Genomic DNA, 20,991 nt, shown 5'->3' with positions numbered 1-20,991 from the left:
CTACATATTACCAGACCTCACACAGGAACACAGAGACACAACCACAGCTACATATCACAAGACCTCAGACAGGGACACAGAGACACAACCACAGCTACATATTACCAGACCTCACACAGGAACACAGAGACACAACCACAGCTACATATCACCAGACCTCACACAGGAACACAGAGACACAACCACAGCTACATATCACCAGACCTCACACAGTGACACAGAGACACAACCACAGCTACATATCACCAGACCTCACACAGGAACACAGAGACACAACCACAGCTACATATCACCAGACCTCAGACAGGAACACAGAGACACAACCACAGCTACATATCACCAGACCTCAGACAGGAACACAGAGACACAACCACAGCTACATATCACCAGACCTCAGACAGGAACACAGAGACACAACCACAGCTACATATCACAAGACCTCAGACAGGAACACAGAGACACAACCACAGCTACATATCACCAGACCTCAAACAGGAACACAGAGACACAACCACAGCTACATATCACCAGACCTCAGACAGGGACACAGAGACAACCACAGCTACATATCACCAGACCTCACATAGGAACACAGAGACACAACCACAGCTACATATCACCAGACCTCACACAGGGACACAGAGACACAACCACAGCTACATATCACCAGACCTCAGACAGGAACACAGAGACACAACCACAGCTACATATCACCAGACCTCACACAGGGACACAGAGACACAACCACAGCTACATATCACCAGACCTCAGACAGGAACACAGAGACACAACCACAGCTACATATCAACAGACCTCACACAGGAACACAGAGACACAACCACAGCTACATATCACCAGACCTCACACAGGAACACAGAGACACAACCACAGCTACATATCACCAGACCTCACACAGGGACACAGAGACACAACCACAGCTACATATCACCAGACCTCAGACAGGAACACAGAGACACAACCACAGCTACATATCACCAGACCTCACACAGGAACACAGAGACACAACCACAGCTACATATCACCAGACCTCACACAGGAACACAGAGACACAACCACAGCTACATATCACCAGACCTCACACAGGAACACAGAGACACAACCACAGCTACATATCACCAGACCTCAAACAGGAACACAGAGACACAACTACAGCTACATATCACCAGACCTCACACAGGGACACAGAGACACAACCACAGCTACATATCACCAGACCTCACACAGGGACACAGAGACACAACTACAGCTACATATCACCAGACCTCACACAGGAACACAGAGACACAACCACAGCTACATATCACCCGACCTCACACAGGAACACAGAGACACAACCACAGCTACATATCACCAGACCTCACACAGGAACACAGGGACACAACCACAGCTACATATCACCAGACCTCACACAGGAACACAGGGACACAGAGACATAAAAACACACTCTAAATGATCCAGTCTAAAATACACAGTTCTTGTTTACAGTAAAATAACAGAACCTGCATAATCTGGTAACAGAACCAACAGAAGCAAACACAACTATTAAATATCAGTTATGACTGAGGCTTGAACATAAAACACAAATACATATAAGACAAGTGGAATTCAACTGTAAAGTCACATTTCTGGGCCCGTTATGAGACAGCTTACACTAAAACAGTAAACACCTACAATAATCAATACCAATGTATCACTATATTGTAGGAAACGATGTAATTCACAAAACAGATTACAATAATGACCAATAAACATAAACATCTTAAATGCAGTAGTGTACAGATGGAACAGTCTGTAAATAAAGAGTATGACTGACCTGGTCACAGACGGGGCTGTTGTCGTTGGTGTCAGTCACAGACACCTCCACGGTTGCCCTGGTGACGAACAGGCCGTCGCTAGCGGTAACGTTGAGGAGGTATAGTTCCTGTTCCTCACGGTCCAGTGGGCGCTTCACGTACATCTTCCACTCACCCTGCACCTGCCCCAGAGCAAACACCCCCCGAGGGTTCCCACCTGAGGAGAGAGAGAGAGAGAGAGAGAGAGTTTATATACACCCCCCGAGGGTTCCCACCTGAGGAGAGAGAGAGAGAGTTTACATACACCCCCGAGGGTTCCCACCTGAGGAGAGAGAGAGAGAGTTTATAAATAACCCTCCGAGGGTTCCCACCTGAGGAGAGAGAGAGAGAGTTTATATACACCCCCGAGGGTTCCCACCTGAGGAGAGAGAGAGAGAGTTTATATACATCCCCGAGGGTTCCCACCTGAGGAGAGAGAGAGAGAGTTTATATACATCCCCGAGGGTTCCCACCTGAGGAGAGAGAGAGAGAGTTTATATACATCCCCGAGGGTTCCCACCTGAGGAGAGAGAGAGAGAGTTTACATACACCCCCCGAGGGTTCCCACCTGAAGAGAGAGAGAGAGAGAGAGAGTTTATATACACCCCCCGAGGGTTCCCACCTGAGGAGAGAGAGAGAGAGTTTATATACACCCCCCGAGGGTTCCCACCTGAAGAGAGAGAGAGAGAGAGTTTACATACACCCCCCGAGGGTTCCCACCTGAGGAGAGAGAGAGTTTATATACACCCCCCGAGGGTTCCCACCTGAGGAGAGAGAGAGAGAGTTTACATACACCCCCGAGGGTTCCCACCTGAGGAGAGAGAGTTTATATACACCCCCGAGGGTTCCCACCTGAGGAGAGAGAGAGAGAGTTTACATACACCCCCGAGGGTTCCCACCTGAAGAGAGAGAGAGAGTTTATATACACCCCCCGAGGGTTCCCACCTGAGGAGAGAGAGAGGGAGTTTATATACACCCCCCGAGGGTTCCCAACTGAGAAGAGAGAGAGAGAGTTTACATACACCCCCACAGGGTTCCCACCTGAGGAGAGAGAGAGAGAGTTTATATACACCCCCCGAGGGTTCCCACCTGAGGAGAGAGAGAGAGAGTTTACATACACCCCCGAGGGTTCCCACCTGAGGAGAGAGAGAGTTTATATACACCCCCCGAGGGTTCCCACCTGAGGAGAGAGAGAGGGAGTTTATATACACCCCCCGAGGGTTCCCACCTGAGGAGAGAGAGAGAGAGAGTTTACATACACCCCCCGGGGGTTCCCACCTGAGGAGAGAGAGAGGGAGTTTATATACACCCCCCGAGGGTTCCCACCTGAGGAGAGAGAGAGAGAGTTTACATACACCCCCCGAGGGTTCCCACCTGAGGAGAGAGAGTTTACATACACCCCCCGAGGGTTCCCACCTGAGGAGAGAGAGAGAGAGAGAGTTTACATACACACCCCGAGGGTTCCCACCTGAGGAGAGAGAGAGAGAGTTTACATACACCCCCCGGGGTTCCCACCTGAGGAGAGAGAGAGAGAGAGAGAGTTTACATACACCCCCTGAGGGTTCCCACCTGAAGAGAGAGAGAGAGTTTACATACACCCCCCGAGGGTTCCCACCTGAGTAGAGAGAGAGAGAGTTTATATACACCCCCCGAGGGTTCCCACCTGAGGAGAGAGAGAGAGAGTTTACATACACCCCCCGAGGGTTCCCACCTGAGGAGAGAGAGAGGGAGTTTATATACACCCCCCGAGGGTTCCCACCTGAGGAGAGAGAGAGAGTTTACATACACCCCCGAGGGTTCCCACCTGAGGAGAGAGAGAGAGAGTTTACATACACCCCCGAGGGTTCCCACCTGAGGAGAGAGAGAGAGAGTTTACATACACCCCCCGAGGGTTCCCACCTGAGGAGAGAGAGAGAGAGAGTTTACATACACCCCCGAGGGTTCCCACCTGAGGAGAGAGAGAGAGTTTATATACACCCCCGAGGGTTCCCACCTGAGGAGAGAGAGAGAGAGAGTTTATATACACCCCCCGAGGGTTCCCACCTGAGGAGAGAGAGAGAGAGTTTATATACACCCCCCGAGGGTTCCCACCTGAGGAGAGAGAGAGAGAGTTTACATACACCCCGAGGGTTCCCACCTGAGGAGAGAGAGAGTTTATATACACCCCCCGAGGGTTCCCACCTGAGGAGAGAGAGAGAGAGTTTACATACACCCCCGAGGGTTCCCACCTGAAGAGAGAGAGAGAGAGTTTATATACACCCCCCGAGGGTTCCCACCTGAGGAGAGAGAGAGAGAGAGTTTATATACACCCCTCAAGGGTTCCCACCTGAGGAGAGAGAGAGGGAGTTTATATACACCCCCGAGGGTTCCCACCTGAGGAGAGAGAGTTTACATACACCCCCCGAGGGTTCCCACCTGAGGAGAGAGAGAGAGAGTTTATATACACCCCCCGAGGGTTCCCACCTGAGGAGAGAGAGAGAGAGAGAGTTTACATACACCCCCGAGGGTTCCCACCTGAGGAGAGAGAGAGTTTATAAACACCCCCCGAGGGTTCCCACCTGAGGAGAGAGAGAGGGAGTTTATATACACACCCCCCGAGGGTTCCCACCTGAGGAGAGAGAGAGGGAGTTTATATACACCCCCCGAGGGTTCCCACCTGAGGAGAGAGAGAGAGAGAGTTTACATACACCCCCCGGGGGTTCCCACCTGACGAGAGAGAGAGGGAGTTTATATACACCCCCCGAGGAATCCCACCTGAGGAGAGAGAGAGAGAGTTTACATACACCCCCGAGGGTTCCCACCTGAGGAGAGAGAGAGAGAGAGTTTACATACACCCCCCGAGGGTTCCCACCTGAGGAGAGAGAGAGAGAGAGTTTATATACACCCCTGAGGGTTCCCACCTGAAGAGAGAGAGAGAGTTTACATACACCCCGAGGCCTGAGGAGAGAGAGAGGGAGTTTATATACACCCCTCTGAGGGTTCCCACCTGAGGAAAGAAGAGGGAGTTTATATACACCCCGAGGGTTCCCACCTGGCCTGAGAGTTTACATACACCCCCGAGGGTTCCACCTGAGGAGAGAGGAAGTTTATATACAGTTCCCACCTGCCCAGGAAAACTGTTCGCTTTACTACACCCCCCGAGGGTTCCCACTGAGGAGAGAGAGAGAGGAGTTTAATCACCACCCACCTGAGGAGACACCTGAAACCACACCCTTTAAGGAATCCCACCTGAAGAGAGAGAGTAATCCTTCTCCCCCTTCCCCCTGAAAGACCTAGATGCAGTTTTGTAAACCCCCCGTGGGTTCCACCTGAGGAGAGAGAGGGGAGTTTATATACACCCCCGAGGGTTCCCACCTGAGGAGAGAGAGAGAGTTTACATAACCCCCGGGGTTCCCACCTGACGAGAAGAGAGGGGAGTTTATATACACCCCCCGAGGAATCCCACCTGAGGAGAGAGAGAGAGAGTTTACATACACCCCCCGAGGGTTCCCACCTGAGGAGAGAGAGAGAGAGTTTACATACACCCCCCGAGGGTTCCCACCTGAGGAGAGAGAGAGGGAGTTTATATACACCCCCCGAGGGTTCCCACCTGAGGAGAGAGAGGGAAAGAGTTTATATACACACTTGAGGGTTCCCACCTGAGGAGAGAGAGAGTTTATATACACACTTGAGGGTTCCCACCTGAGGAGAAAGAGAGAGAGAGGGAGTTTATATACACACTTGAGGGTTCCCACCTGAGGAGAGAGAGAGAGAGAGAGTTTATAAACACACTTGAGGGTTCCCACCTGAGGAGAAAGAGAGAGAGGGAGTTTATCTACACACTTGAGGGTTCCCACTTGAGGAGAAAGAGAGAGGGAGTTTATATACACACTTGAGGGTTCCCACCTGAGGAGAGAGAGAGAGAGAGTTTTTATACACACTTGAGGGTTCCCACCTGAGGAGAGAGAGAGAGAGAGGGAGTTTATATACACACTTGAGGGTTCCCACCTGAGGAGAAAGAGAGAGAGAGAGTTTATATACACACTTGAGGGTTCCCACCTGAGGAGAGAGAGAGAGAGAGTTTACATACACCCCCCGGGGGTTCCCACCTGACGAGAGAGAGAGGGAGTTTATATACACCCCCGGAGGGTTCCCACCTGAGGAGAGAGAGAGAGAGAGAGAGTTTATATACACACTTGAGGGTTCCCACCTGAAGAGAAAGAGAGAGAGAGGGAGTTTATATACACACTTGAGGGTTCCCACCTGAGGAGAGAGAGAGAGAGAGAGTTTATAAACACACTTGAGGGTTCCCACCTGAGGAGAAAGAGAGAGAGGGAGTTTATCTACACACTTGAGGGTTCCCACCTGAGGAGAAAGAGAGAGGGAGTTTATATACACACTTGAGGGTTCCCACCTGAGGAGAGAGAGAGAGAGAGGGAGTTTTTATACACACTTGAGGGTTCCCACCTGAGGAGAGAGAGAGAGAGAGGGAGTTTATATACACACTTGAGGGTTCCCACCTGAGGAGAAAGAGAGAGAGAGAGTTTATATACACACTTGAGGGTTCCCACCTGAGGAGAGAGAGAGAGAGAGAGAGAGTTTATATACACACTTGAGGGTTCCCACCTGAGGAGAAAGAGAGAGAGAGAGAGGGAGTTTATATACACACTTGAGGGTTCCCACCTGAGGAGAGAGAGAGAGAGAGAGAGAGAGAGAGTTTATATACACACTTGAGGGTTCCCACCTGAGGAGAGAGAGAGAGTTTATATACACACTTGAGGGTTCCCACCTGAGGAGAAAGAGAGAGAGAGGGAGTTTATATACACACTTGAGGGTTCCCACCTGAGGAGAGAGAGAGAGAGTTTATATACACACTTGAGGGTTCCCACCTGAGGAGAGAGAGAGAGAGAGTTTATATACACACTTGAGGGTTCCCACCTGAGGAGAAAGAGAGAGAGAGGGAGTTTATATACACACTTGAGGGTTCCCACCTGAGGAGAAAGAGAGAGAGAGAGGGAGTTTATCTACACACTTGAGGGTTCCCACCTGAGGAGAGAGAGAGAGGGAGTTTATATACACACTTGAGGGTTCCCACCTGAGGAGAGAGAGAGAGAGAGAGAGTTTATAAACACACTTGAGGGTTCCCACCTGAGGAGAAAGAGAGAGAGGGAGTTTATCTACACACTTGAGGGTTCCCACCTGAGGAGAAAGAGAGAGGGAGTTTATATACACACTTGAGGGTTCCCACCTGAGGAGAGAGAGAGAGAGAGGGAGTTTATATACACACTTGAGGGTTCCCACCTGAGGAGAAAGAGAGAGAGAGAGTTTATATACACACTTGAGGGTTCCCACCTGAGGAGAGAGAGAGAGAGAGGGAGTTTATATACACACTTGAGGGTTCCCACCTGAGGAGAAAGAGAGAGAGAGAGTTTATATACACACTTGAGGGTTCCCACCTGAGGAGAGAGAGAGAGTTTATATACACACTTGAGGGTTCCCACCTGAGGAGAAAGAGAGAGAGGGAGTTTATATACACACTTGAGGGTTCCCACCTGAGGAGAAAGAGAGAGAGAGAGGGAGTTTATCTACACACTTGAGGGTTCCCACCTGAGGAGAGAGAGAGAGGGAGTTTATATACACACTTGAGGGTTCCCACCTGAGGAGAGAGAGAGAGAGAGTTTATAAACACACTTGAGGGTTCCCACCTGAGAGAAAGAGAGAGAGGGAGTTTATATACACACTTGAGGGTTCCCACCTGAGGAGAAAGAGAGAGAGAGAGTTTATATACACACTTGAGGGTTCCCACCTGAGGAGAAAGAGAGAGAGAGAGGGAGTTTATATACACACTTGAGGGTTCCCACCTGAGGAGAGAGAGAGAGAGAGAGAGAGAGAGAGAGAGAGAGTTTATATACACACTTGAGGGTTCCCACCTGAGGAGAGAGAGAGAGTTTATATACACACTTGAGGGTTCCCACCTGAGGAGAAAGAGAGAGAGAGGGAGTTTATATACACACTTGAGGGTTCCCACCTGAGGAGAGAGAGAGAGAGTTTATATACACACTTGAGGGTTCCCACCTGAGGAGAGAGAGAGAGAGAGTTTATATACACACTTGAGGGTTCCCACCTGAGGAGAAAGAGAGAGAGAGGGAGTTTATAAACACACTTGAGGGTTCCCACCTGAGGAGAAAGAGAGAGAGGGAGTTTATCTACACACTTGAGGGTTCCCACCTGAGGAGAAAGAGAGAGGGAGTTTATATACACACTTGAGGGTTCCCACCTGAGGAGAGAGAGAGAGAGAGGGAGTTTATATACACACTTGAGGGTTCCCACCTGAGGAGAAAGAGAGAGAGGAGGGAGTTTATATACACACTTGAGGGTTCCCACCTGAGGAGAAAGAGAGAGGGAGTTTATATACACACTTGAGGGTTCCCACCTGAGGAGAGAGAGAGAGAGAGAGGAGAGTTTATATACACACTTGAGGGTTCCCACCTGAGGAGAAAGAGAGAGAGAGAGAGGGAGTTATATACACACTTGAGGGTTCCCACCTGAGGAGAAAGAGAGAGAGAGTTTATCTACACACTTGAGGGTTCCCACCTGAGGAGAGAGAGAGAGAGAGAGTTTATATACACACTTGAGGGTTCCCACCTGAGGAGAGAGAGAGAGTTTATATACACACTTGAGGGTTCCCACCTGAGGAGAAAGAGAGAGAGGGGAGTTTATATACACACTTGAGGGTTCCCACCTGAGGAGAGAGAGAGAGTTTATATACACACTTGAGGGTTCCCACCTGAGGAGAGAGAGAGAGAGAGTTTATATACACACTTGAGGGTTCCCACCTGAGGAGAAAGAGAGAGAGAGGGAGTTTATATACACACTTGAGGGTTCCCACCTGAGGAGAAAGAGAGAGAGAGGGAGTTTATATACACACTTGAGGGTTCCCACCTGAGGAGAAAGAGAGAGAGGAGTTTATATACACACTTGAGGGTTCCCACCTGAGGAGAGAGAGAGAGAGAGTTTATAAACACACTTGAGGGTTCCCACCTGAGGAGAAAGAGAGAGAGAGGGAGTTTATATACACACTTGAGGGTTCCCACCTGAGGAGAAAGAGAGAGGGAGTTTATATACACACTTGAGGGTTCCCACCTGAGGAGAGAGAGAGAGGGAGTTTATATACACACTTGAGGGTTCCCACCTGAGGAGAAAGAGAGAGAGAGAGTTTATATACACACTTGAGGGTTCCCACCTGAGGAGAAAGAGAGAGAGAGGAGTTTATATACACACTTGAGGGTTCCCACCTGAGGAGAAAGAGAGAGGAGTTTATATACACACTTGAGGGTTCCCACCTGATGAGAGAGAGAGAGTTTATATACACACTTGAGGGTTCCCACCTGAGGAGAAAGAGAGAGAGAGGGAGTTTATATACACACTTGAGGGTTCCCACCTGAGGAGAGAGAGAGAGGGAGTTTATATACACACTTGAGGGTTCCCACCTGAGGAGAAAGAGAGAGAGAGAGAGAGAGAGTTTATATACACACTTGAGGGTTCCCACCTGAGGAGAGAGAGAGAGAGAGAGGGTTTATATACACGCTTGAGGGTTCCCACCTGAGGAGAAAGAGACAGAGGGTGTTTATATACACACTTGAGGGTTCCCACCTGAGGAGAAAGAGAGAGAGGGTGTTTATATACACACTTGAGGGTTCCCACCTGAGGAGAAAGAGAGAGAGAGGGAGTTTATATACACACTTGAGGGTTCCCACCTGAGGAGAAAGAGAGAGAGGGAGTTTATATACACACTTGAGGGTTCCCACCTGAGGAGAAAGAGAGAGAGAGAGTTTATATACACACTTGAGGGTTCCCACCTGAGGAGAGAGAGAGAGAGAGAGAGAGGGTTTATATACACACTTGAGGGTTCCCACCTGAGGAGAAAGAGAGAGAGAGGGAGTTTATAAACACACTTGAGGGTTCCCACCTGAGGAGAAAGAGAGAGAGAGGGAGTTTATATACACACTTGAGGGTTCCCACCTGAGGAGAGAGAGAGAGAGAGAGGGTTTATATACACACTTGAGGGTTCCCACCTGAGGAGAGAGAGAGAGAGAGAAGGTTTATATACACACTTGAGGGTTCCCACCTGAGGAGAGAGAGAGAGAGAGAGAGAGAGAGAGTTTATATACACACTTGAGGGTTCCCACCTGAGGAGAGAGAGAGAGAGAGAAGGTTTATATACACACTTGAGGGTTCCCACCTGAGGAGAAAGAGAGAGAGAGAGTTTATATACACACTTGAGGGTTCCCACCTGAGGAGAGAGAGAGAGAGAGAGGGTTTATATACACACTTGAGGGTTCCCACCTGAGGAGAAAGAGAGAGAGAGGGAGTTTATAAACACACTTGAGGGTTCCCACCTGAGGAGAGAGAGAGAGAGAGGGAGTTTATATACACACTTGAGGGTTCCCACCTGAGGAGAAAGGTAGGGTGGGAGAAAGAGAGTTGATATACACACACAAACCAGAGAAATGCACACACACTCACAGGCTGCAGTCTGCGGGCCAACACACACACACACACACACACACACACACACACACACACACACACACACACACACACACACACACACACACACACACACATACCAAATGTATTAGCCAGTGCTTTAATGACCTCTATTCGACCTCTCAGCGCTCCGTCTGACACAGAGCTTTTTATTTGGACGTTGCACTGGAATTAACAGTGTAGCAATCAACGAGTGTCAAGCACATAAGGACCCTGGTAATTCACCACCTGTAACAGCAGCCGGCTCAGCTCAGCACTACAATAGGTAGTGCCATCTTCCTACCAAATTCACAGCAACAGCATCTCATACACATAACCATAGGAACTACACTCACACCTGCCCCTCAGAGAGATAGAGAGAGGGTCAAGGAAGGATGGAAAGAGATAGATGATGAAAGAGAGAGCGAGGAAACAGAAGAGGACGAGAGAGTGAAAAATATATAACAAAATGGAGAGAGAGAAGAGAGGAAGAGGAGAAAAGGGAGAGAAGGAGATGTAGCGAGAGAGACAAACAGGCATACATGTAACCTACAGCTGAAACACTGAAGAAGCTGTTACAGTGGTATTACTGAGTTATTATGTGGAGACATTTAGAGTTGTGTAACACTTACTGTTCTCTGTCTGTACTAGACACAACACTCACAGCAGCAGAGTGGACCTTTTCACAGAGAGCAGAGAAGCCTCTCCTAGACTAGTGAGTGAGCGGGAAGCTGCAGTCTCAGTGTGAGTACCAGCCATGCAGACTCAGTAATAGACTACAGTTGTAAGATATTCATTTGAGGGAATGTGAATTATTATGTGGATTATAATTAATGGACATTTTTTGTACGGGTTGATACATTTTTCGTTGGGCAAATCAATTTTAAAGTGGAAATTACAAACTTCAATCCTAATTGTTTTTCCTATCCACTCTCCTTCTATGACAACAACATCCTAATTGGTTTTTCCTCTCCCCTCCCCTTCTATGACAACAACATCCTAATTGGTTTTTCCTCTCCACTCCCCTTCTATGACAACAACATCCTAATTGGTTTTTCCTCTCCACTCCCCTTCTATGACAACAACATCCCCTCTCTCCCCTTCTATGACAACAACATCCTAATTGGTTTTTCCTCTCCACTCCCATGACAACAACATCCTAATTGGTTTTTCCTCTCCACTCCCATGACAACAACATCCTAATTGGTTTTTCCTCTCCACTCCCATGACAACAACATCCTAATTGGTTTTTCCTCTCCACTCCCCTTCTATGACAACAACATCCTAATTGGTTTTTCCTCTCCACTCCCCTTCTATGACAACAACATCCTAATTGGTTTTTCCTCTCCACTCCCATGACAACAACATCCTAATTGGTTTTTCCTCTCCCCTCCCCTTCTATGACAACAACATCCTAATTGGTTTTTCCTCTCCACTCCCATGACAACAACATCCTAATTGGTTTTTCCTCTCCACTCCCCTTCTATGACAACAACATCCTAATTGGTTTTTCCTCTCCACTCCCCTTCTATGACAACAACATCCTAATTGGTTTTTCCTCTCCACTCCCCTTCTATGACAACAACATCCTAATTGGTTTTTCCTCTCCACTCCCTTTCTATGACAACAACATCCTAATTGGTTTTTCCTCTCCACTCCCCTTCTATGACAACAACATCCTAATTGGTTTTTCCTCTCCACTCCCCTTCTATGACAACAACATCCTAATTGGTTTTTCCTCTCTACTCCCCTCAATATGGTCTGATGATAGCTCTAAACACCCGACTTTCCATTTCACCTCAACATCACTAAACTCTGTGTAATTAATATCAGCCGGTGGCTAAATGCATGATCTTGATCTATCGATGCGAACCGGGCGGGGACAACGGACTGGGCGGGGACAACGGCCCGGGCGGGGACAACGGACCGGGCGGGGACAACGGACTGGGCGGGGACAACGGACTGGGCGGGGACAACGGCCCGGGCGGGGACAACGGACTGGGCGGGGACAACGGACTGGGCGGGGACAATGGACTGGGCGGGGACAACGGCCCGGGCGGGGACAACGGACTGGGCGGGGACAACGGACTGGGCGGGGACAACAGACTGGGCGGGGACAACAGCCCGGGCGGGGACAACGGACTGGGCGGGGACAACGGCCCGGGACAACGGGCGGGGACAACGGACCGGGCGGGGACAACGGACTGGGCGGGAACAACGGCCCAACGGGCGGGGACAACGGACCGGCGGGGACAACGGCCCAGGACAACGGACAGGGCGGGGACAACGGACAGGGAGGGGACAACGGACAGGGAAGGGACAACGGACGGACTGGGCAGGGACAACGGACGGACTGGGCGGGGACAACGGACGGACTGGGAGGGGACAACGGACGGACTGGGCGGGGACAACGGACGGGGCGGGGACAACGGACGGACTGGGAGGGGACAACGGACGGACTGGGCGGGGACAACGGACGGGGCGGGGACAACGGACCAGGCGGGGACAACGGACCGGGCGGGGACAACGGACTGGGCGGGGACAACGGACGGACTGGGCGGGGACAACGGATGGACTGGGCGGGGACAACGGACCGGGCGGAGACAACGGACTGGGCGGGGACAACGAACGGGGCGGGGAAAACGGACTGGGCGGGGACAACGGACGGGGCGGGGACAACGGACTGGGCGGGGACAACGGACTGACAACGGACTGGGCGGGGACAACGGACTGGGCGGGGACAACGGACGGGGCGGGGACAACGGACTGGTCGGGGACAACGGACTGGGCGGGGACAACGGACGGGGCGGGGACAACGGACTGGGCGGGGACAACGGACTGGGCGGGGGCAACGGACACAAACGGAGCAGACATAAAAAGATTTCCATCATTGTAAATGTTTCAGACACACATACACACTTCCTGTAAGCCTGACCAACAACATTGCGCCAAAATTACATCACAAACACTCAATCATTACATTTCCTTTTCCCAGTTTGTGTACATTTGATTAAACTTCCATGATACCTTATCAAGTATGGTGTGGGGCAACTAAGACGCAGAAGTCTAGGTGAGGCTTTGAGAGCGGCTGGGAGTCAACGGATTTGTCATATCACATCCCCTGGCTTCCGTCAAAGTGTTAAAATCCTCCCAAGACAACACCCAGCTAAATTAAATGTTGTTTTTCACCTTGTGGTGTTGGTACATGTTCAATCCAGGTAGTTTCTTTGTGCTAGTATAAAAACATATATCCCTATACCCCGTTCAGTGTCTCTGCTGCGTAAGGTCACATCTAGCTGTCGTTCATTCTCTTCTTCTCCCAGCAGTGTGTAATGCCAATTCTCTCTCTCTCTCTCTCTCTCTCTCTCTCTCTCTCTCTTGGTCCAAGCTCTCTGTCATTGATCCTCTCTCTTTCTCTATGCAGTGTTTAACATAAGTTAATTCTCCTTCTCAATCTATCTCCCTTTCTCTTTCTGTTGTAGGTAAGGTCACATCTCTCCCGCCCTCCCTCCTGGCAATGCTAATTACAATTCCATTCAGATTCCATTTCCTGCTTTTCAAAGTCCTTCATTAGCTTCCTATTCCCATCGGCATGGCGATCCACCGCTCCGTCTCATTGGGCGTTCCTACTTCATTGTTATTTCCCCACTTGTCAATTAGCAGAGAACAAATCAGGCAACTCTAACCCTCTTTTCAACAAGACATTCATAAAAGACAGATTTAGTCATATTTTGTCCTTGTTCATTATGTATCAAAACAGACTTTTACCACTCTTTCAACTGCCAGGTACTTCACCAAACCAAAAACTCAGCTCCCTAAAAGGTAAAAACATTTATGAAAATCACCTCCCATTGATGTCCCTGGGTCAACCACAATCTAATTAACTCTCTCCAGTCTCCACTTTAAAATAAACACCCATCCATTAAAGCTATGGAAAGAAATAAAAACAGGACATATCGCTATAGCAACAACTTTCATCAAATGCACCGCAGGTACTCTTAAACTGTTTACTATAACTCTATTTACTACCTCCGCGGCATTTGCCGATGTCAGGGGGGTTGTGCAGGCACGTCATATTTTGTGATGAAAAAATTGCTTATCTGCGAAAGAGCTAGTCTCAGCAGTATTCAAATCATTATTACTGTGACAACGTTTGTTTATTAATCAAACCTCCACTGCTAGTATGCGCAAACATACCTAAGATACGAATAAGAAATGTAGGAATTATGAATCAAGCCTCATCCTTAATTTATTGTTATTGGTTTCCCTCTTGTATATTCACAAGCGTTGTTGTGATGGTTTGGAGATGAGCCAGGCAGCATACAAATGAAGAGTTTATCTAAAGTAAACAAGGAAACAGACAGTGGGACAGACAGTGGTACAGACAGACAGACAGACAGACAGACAGACAGACAGACAGACAGACAGACAGACAGACAGACAGTAACACCGACAGAGAGACCGACAGAGACAGGCAGTAAGACAGACAGACAGACAGACAGACAGACAGACAGACAGACAGACAGACAGACAGACAGACAGACAGACAGACAGAGACAGACAGACAGACAGACAGACAGACAGACAGACAGACAGACAGACAGACAGACAGACAGACAGACAGACAGACAGACAGACAGACAGACAGACAGATAGAGAGGCAGGCAGTGAAGTGAGACAGAGAGACAGAGTCAGACAGAGATAGCCAATATGAAGGTAGAGAAGCAGACAGACAGTCAGTGAGTGAGACAGGGGGACAGAAGACAAGTTGAAAGACAGACAGTGAGACATATGAAGATGCATAAAGAGGACAGACAGCTAAACACATTAATAACACACACACTCCCATTCTCTGACTCACCTGTGATGTGATAGCTGACTTGGCGGTTCACTGTAGAGCTGTCGTCGTCTCTAGTGTTGAGCACCGCCACCACCTCGCCAGGGGGGTCGCTCTCACGCACTGAGCCCAGGTACCTCTCATGCAGGAATCTGGGCGGGTTGTCGTTGATGTCCGACACGGCCACGGTCACCGTGGAGGTGGAAGAGAGGGCCAGGGTCTCCCCCAGGTCTGAGGCCACCACCAGGAAGGCGTAGGACGGGTACATCTCATGGTCCAACTCCTTGAGAGTAGAGATCCAGCCAGTGTTGCTGTCAATGGTGAAGGTCTGTGTGGATTGGTCCGGCTCCCCTTCGGATTGCGCCAACGTGCCTAGGCTGTATGTAACCTGTCCGTTAGCTCCAGAGTCTGGGTCCAGAGCCTGAACCTGGATGATTATGGTGCCAATAGGCATCCCTTCCATCACTGTCGCCTCGTAGGCGTTGGATTCAAATGCTGGCTTGTTGTCGTTCAGATCCAGGACTTTGACTTCTACGTCGACGCTGGTCACAGAGTCCAGCTTGGCCTGCTGCACGGTGGCTGTGACCTTGAAGTGGAAGGCAGTGATGACCTCGTGGTCCAAGGGCTTGTCCAGCTTGATGACCCCAGTGTCCCTGTCCACCACCAGGACTCCATCCTGGTTGTTCTCCCCGGTCTCTCCGTTGACCAGAGCAAAGGTGACTGGCAGCGAGGCGTAGCCTGGTGGGGTGATGAGGCGGACGGACCCTAGGGCAGCTCCTATAGGAGTGTCCTCTGGGACGGTAAAGGAGAACTGGGGTTGGGTGAAGGAGGGGATGAGGGCGTCAGATGCCAAGACGTGGATGTAGACTGATACTAAAGAGTGCTTGACAGGGATACCTCCATCTACTGCTTTAACAAAGAAAGACAGGACTGAGTTGCGCAGGTGGCTGAAACTCCCCTTGGTGACCATCCAGCCGTTGTCAGGGTCGATCTCTAACACATCCGCCACGGGCACGTGTGCCTCGCTGTAGAGCGAGTATGTCACCTTAGAGTTGGCACCGTCGTCAGGATCATACGCCTGGATCTGGGTCACCAAGAAGCCCTTGCCTACGTCGGATTTGACGGAAGCACGGTATTCTGCAGCTCTGAAGCGAGGGACATTGTCGTTGTCATCCACCAGGGAGACCCGGACGGTGCAGTAGGAGGCCCTTCCACCTCCGTCCTGGGCCGCCACCGTAAGGACAATGTCCTTGTTGGCAGGGTCCTCTCTGTCCAGCTTCTCCAGGGTGGTGATCTGACCATTGGCGTCCACACTAAACTGGTCCTTCCCCACGTCGTTGACGAATGAGTAGGTAATCTGGCCAAACACTCCTGGGTCAGCATCGGTCGCCCTAACCTGGTAATAATAGTTAAGTTACTTTCTTTTAGATGGGGTATTGTACATAGTAAACATGTCACACAAAACATATTACAAATACTATTACAAATATAGTATCATGTGAATCAAAGATTCATTAAATAAAATACACAATTCATTACCACTGTGTTAACAACCCTCCAGGCAAGCTTCAATGCCATACAACTCTCCTTCCGTGGCCACCAATTGCTCTTAAATACAAGTAAAACTAAATGCATGCTCTTCAACCGATCGCTACCTGCACCTACCCGCCTGTCCAACATCACTACTCTGGACGGCTCTGACTTAGAATACGTGGACAACTACAAATACTTAGGTGTCTGGTTAGACTGTAAACTCTCCTTCCAGACCCATATCAAACATCTCCAATCCAAAGTTAAATCTAGAATTGGCTTCCTATTTCGCAACAAAGCATCCTTCACTCATGCTGCCAAACATACCCTTGTAAAATTGACCATCCTACCAATCCTCGACTTTGGCGATGTCATTTACAAAATAGCCTCCAATACCTTACTCAACAAATTGGATGCAGTCTATCACAGTGCAATCCGTTTTGTCACCAAAGCCCCATATACTACCCACCATTGCGACCTGTACGCTCTCGTTGGCTGGCCCTCGCTTCATACTCGTCGCCAAACCCACTGGCTCCATGTCATCTACAAGACCCTGCTAGGTAAAGTCCCCCTTATCTCAGCTCGCTGGTCACCATAGCATCTCCCACCTGTAGCACACGCTCCAGCAGGTATATCTCTCTAGTCACCCCCAAAACCAATTCTTTCTTTGGCCGCCTCTCCTTCCAGTTCTCTGCTGCCAATGACTGGAACGAACTACAAAAATCTCTTAAATTGGAAACACTTATCTCCCTCACTAGCTTTAAGCACCAACTGTCAGAGCATCTTACAGATTACTGCACCTGTACATAGCCCACCTATAATTTAGCCCAAACAACTACCTCTTTCCCAACTGTATTTAATTTATTTATTTATTTTGCTCCTTTGCACCCCATTATTTTTATTTCTACTTTGCACATTCTTCCATTGCAAAACTACCATTCCAGTGTTTTACTTGCTATATTGTATTTACTTTGCCACCATGGCCTTTTTTGCCTTTACCTCCCTTCTCACCTAATTTGCTCACATTGTATATAGACTTGTTTTTTTTACTGTATTATTGACTGTATGTTTGTTTTACTCCATGTGTAACTCTGTGTCGTTGTATGTGTCGAACTGCTTTGCTTTATCTTGGCCAGGTCGCAATTGTAAATGAGAACTTGTTCTCAACTTGCTTACCTGGTTAAATAAAGGTGAAATATATATATATATTTTTTAAAACCACAAGCTGGATACTTTCAAATGAATGGCTCTTACCTGGATCACCTTGGTTCCTACCGCTGCATTCTCCCGTACCTCTGCATCGTAGGCATTCAGTCCAAACACAGGGCTGTAGAGGTTGGCCCCCAGGACCCTGACGTGCACCTGGGCTGTGCTGGTGAACACCCCATCAGAAACGGATACATTAAGACTGTAGGCTGGCTCCATTCTCTGCTTCCTGTGACCAGACAGTGTGATGATACCCGTCTTACCATCCATCACAAAGTTCATCCTCTCGTTTCCTGACAGGATGCTGTACTCCAGTTTGTCATAGTCGGAGCTGTCAGCATCCAAAGCCTGGACGCAGGTCACAAAATAGCCCCTCGTGGCCAGTTCGCTGACATAGGCCTCGTAGAGAAGCTGGTTGAACACCGGAGGGTTGTCGTTCATGTCATTCACCACCACCGTGACCGACACTTCACTGCTCAGCGGTGGGAAGCCGTTATCGGTTGCCCTGACGATGAAGTCGTAGCGCTGGACCAGCTCGTGGTCGAGCATGCGGGCGGTCAAGATGAGGCCGCTGCTGCTGTCGATGTGGAAGTGGTCGGTGCTGTTGTAGGCATCTGTGGGGTAGAATATCTGATAGCGTACAATGTTGTTCTTCTCAGAGTCTTTGTCGGTAGCCACCACTTGCAGAACCGGAGTGCCAATCATGGCAGTCTCAGACAGAACTGCCTTATAGGACATTTTCTCAAACACCGGAGGGTTATCATTGAAATCATTAACTGTGACATCTACGTCCACCTCAGCACGGGCGCCGGTCAGGTAGTCTGTGGCTCTGATGGTCAGACGGAAGGATGGGGCGATCTCATAGTCCAGGGAGTTGATGACTCTGATGACTCCGGTGTCAAAGCCGATGTCGAACTGCAGAGAGGGGTCTCCCTCCACGATGGTGTAGATTATGTTCTGGCCCTCAGGGCTGGTGGCATTGATTCCTAATATGGGAGTGTGTACCGCTACGTCCTCGTTCACCGACACTGCGTAGAAGGACTTGTCGAAGACGGGCATGGCCTTGTTCACCACGGTGATGGGGAACTCTAAGGTGGAGGAAAGAGGAGGGTAACCTCCGTCCTTGGTGTAAACTACCATCTGGTACTCCTGGTTGGACAGGTCAGACTCAAAAGACTTCTTGAGACGGAGGCCGCCCGTCAACCTGTCGATCTCAAAGTGTCCGTGGTCGTCTTTCAGGTAGTAGGACACCTCTCCGTTGATGCCTTTGTCACGGTCCACAGCGGTGACCCGGAATATGGCCGAACCAGGTTCGGCCTCCACTTGGACAGCAGCGTAATACGGTAGTCCCACGAACACAGGAGCGTTGTCGTTAATGTCCTCTACCTGCACCCTGACAATTACCCTGGCAACACGCAGACGGTCGTGCTCCCTCCCAGCCTCCACCACCAGCTCATAGAACTCCTGCTCCTCACGGTCGAAGGGAATGCCAGTGGTCTGGATTACGCCAGAGGTGGATCGGATCCGGAAGCGTGTCCCAGGATTCAGTAGGGTGTACTTGAGGGGCTCGTTGAGGCGATTCCCCACTGCGTTGACCACGGCAACTTTGGTGATGTTGGTATTGTTCTCTTGGATGGACGAGGAGTATAGGCTGTGGGCAAAGAAGAGGCCAGAGTCCAGCGTCTCACGGACCAGAACAGTGACTAGAGCAGTGCTGGAGAACTTACCGTCGGACACTTTGACGTTGAAGCGGAAGCGTTCCTTGGAGAAGTTGTTGTTTTTGACGGTGATGATACCGCTGGAGGGCTGGATGGTAAAGTGCTCCAGGTTGCCATCTGTCAATGAGTAGGTGAGCTCTGTGGGGACGTTTTGGTCTGGGTCCATAGCTGAGACTTGTAATGCCTCCACTCCTACATAGGTGGGCAGCAGCAGGACAGTTTCGTAGGTGTCTTGGGTGAAGCGAGGTGGAGAGTCATTTGTGTCGATCACCTGGATGGTGACCTCGGTGGGGCTATCCGCTGTCAGCTGAGGCCTCCCACTGTCTCTCACATGAACATGAAAGTTAAAACTAGCAAACGTCTCGTGGTCCAGGTTGGCGATAGTCCTGATGGAGCCGGTGCCAGAATCCACTGTAAAGAACATCTTGGCTGTGTCCTCAACGATCTGATAGACCAGGAGAGCGTTCTGGTTGCGGTCAGCATCAGTGGCCTTGATGACCAGAGGAGTTTTGTCTGGGTTCAGGACCACACTGTTGATGGGCGCCGCCTCGCTGATACTACCCTGGTAGCGTAGCAGCTGGAACACAGGTGGGTTGTCGTTTTCATCCACCACCCGTATGAGCATGGTGGCGTTGGAGGCCATGCCAGCCATATTGGTGGCCTGGACGATCAGGTTGTAAGATGCTGTGGTCTCATAGTCCAAGGGTTTCTGAGTTGTGATCACGCCACTGTACTGGTTGATCCTGAAGGTGCGTTCGCTGTTGCCATGTCGGATGTCGTAGGTCAGCGTGGATTGGCTCATGGCGCTTACTGTGGTGACAGAGGTTCCCACAGCAACGTTCTCTGTGACCTCGGCCTGGTACTCGGTCTGGGGGAACTTGGGTCCGGCGTTGTCGGAGAGTGTGACGGCGATGCGAACCACAGAGGTGGCAAAGAGTGGCGGGGAGCCGTTATCGGTGACTCTGATGGTAATGACGTAGTAGCCGATGGTGGAGAGGTCGAGTTCGCGGGCCACAGAGATGATCCCCAGAACCGGCTCAATCCGGAACGTGTTCCCTGTGTTGCCTAAAGGAAAACAGACATAAGAATGAATGATAAATACTAGTGCATCGAAATCTATATCAACTGCTTGTATATTGTCATGTCTTCGATCGGAAGCTACAAGTAGCTTGAAGCCCACCTATGAGTAGCTCGCCAAACAATTCTGAAAGTACATGCAATTATCACGTTTTCCCACGGCAAAATGTCATAAACTAATCTCACAAGTATCAGACACCGCAAGCTCCCAGCTACCATCTAATCAACGCAATATTAACATTATCCTACCCCTGGTTAGCCA

General features: G+C 49.8%; 1 protein-coding gene across 2 annotated transcripts in view; it reads right to left on the bottom strand.

Moving 5' to 3' along the window:
- LOC115125295 (protocadherin Fat 3-like) overlaps positions 1-20,991 on the bottom strand; it is a 245,663-nt gene that overhangs the window by 42,068 nt on the left and 182,604 nt on the right. For both annotated transcript variants that reach the window (XM_065000500.1, XM_065000501.1), the window contains exons 9-11: positions 17,983-20,717; positions 15,223-16,594; positions 1,835-2,031 (exon numbers count right to left, since the gene is read on the bottom strand). In XM_065000500.1, coding sequence (XP_064856572.1) covers positions 1,835-2,031; positions 15,223-16,594; positions 17,983-20,717 — 4,304 coding nt within the window. The remainder of the gene's footprint in view (positions 1-1,834; positions 2,032-15,222; positions 16,595-17,982; positions 20,718-20,991) is intronic.

The sequence above is a fragment of the Oncorhynchus nerka genome, linkage group LG14 (genome assembly GCF_034236695.1).
Source record: "Oncorhynchus nerka isolate Pitt River linkage group LG14, Oner_Uvic_2.0, whole genome shotgun sequence".
In the NCBI taxonomy this organism is placed as follows: Eukaryota; Metazoa; Chordata; class Actinopteri; order Salmoniformes; family Salmonidae; genus Oncorhynchus; species Oncorhynchus nerka.
Note: the sequence above shows the minus strand (reverse complement) of the source record. Positions and strands in the feature narration are given on the sequence as shown.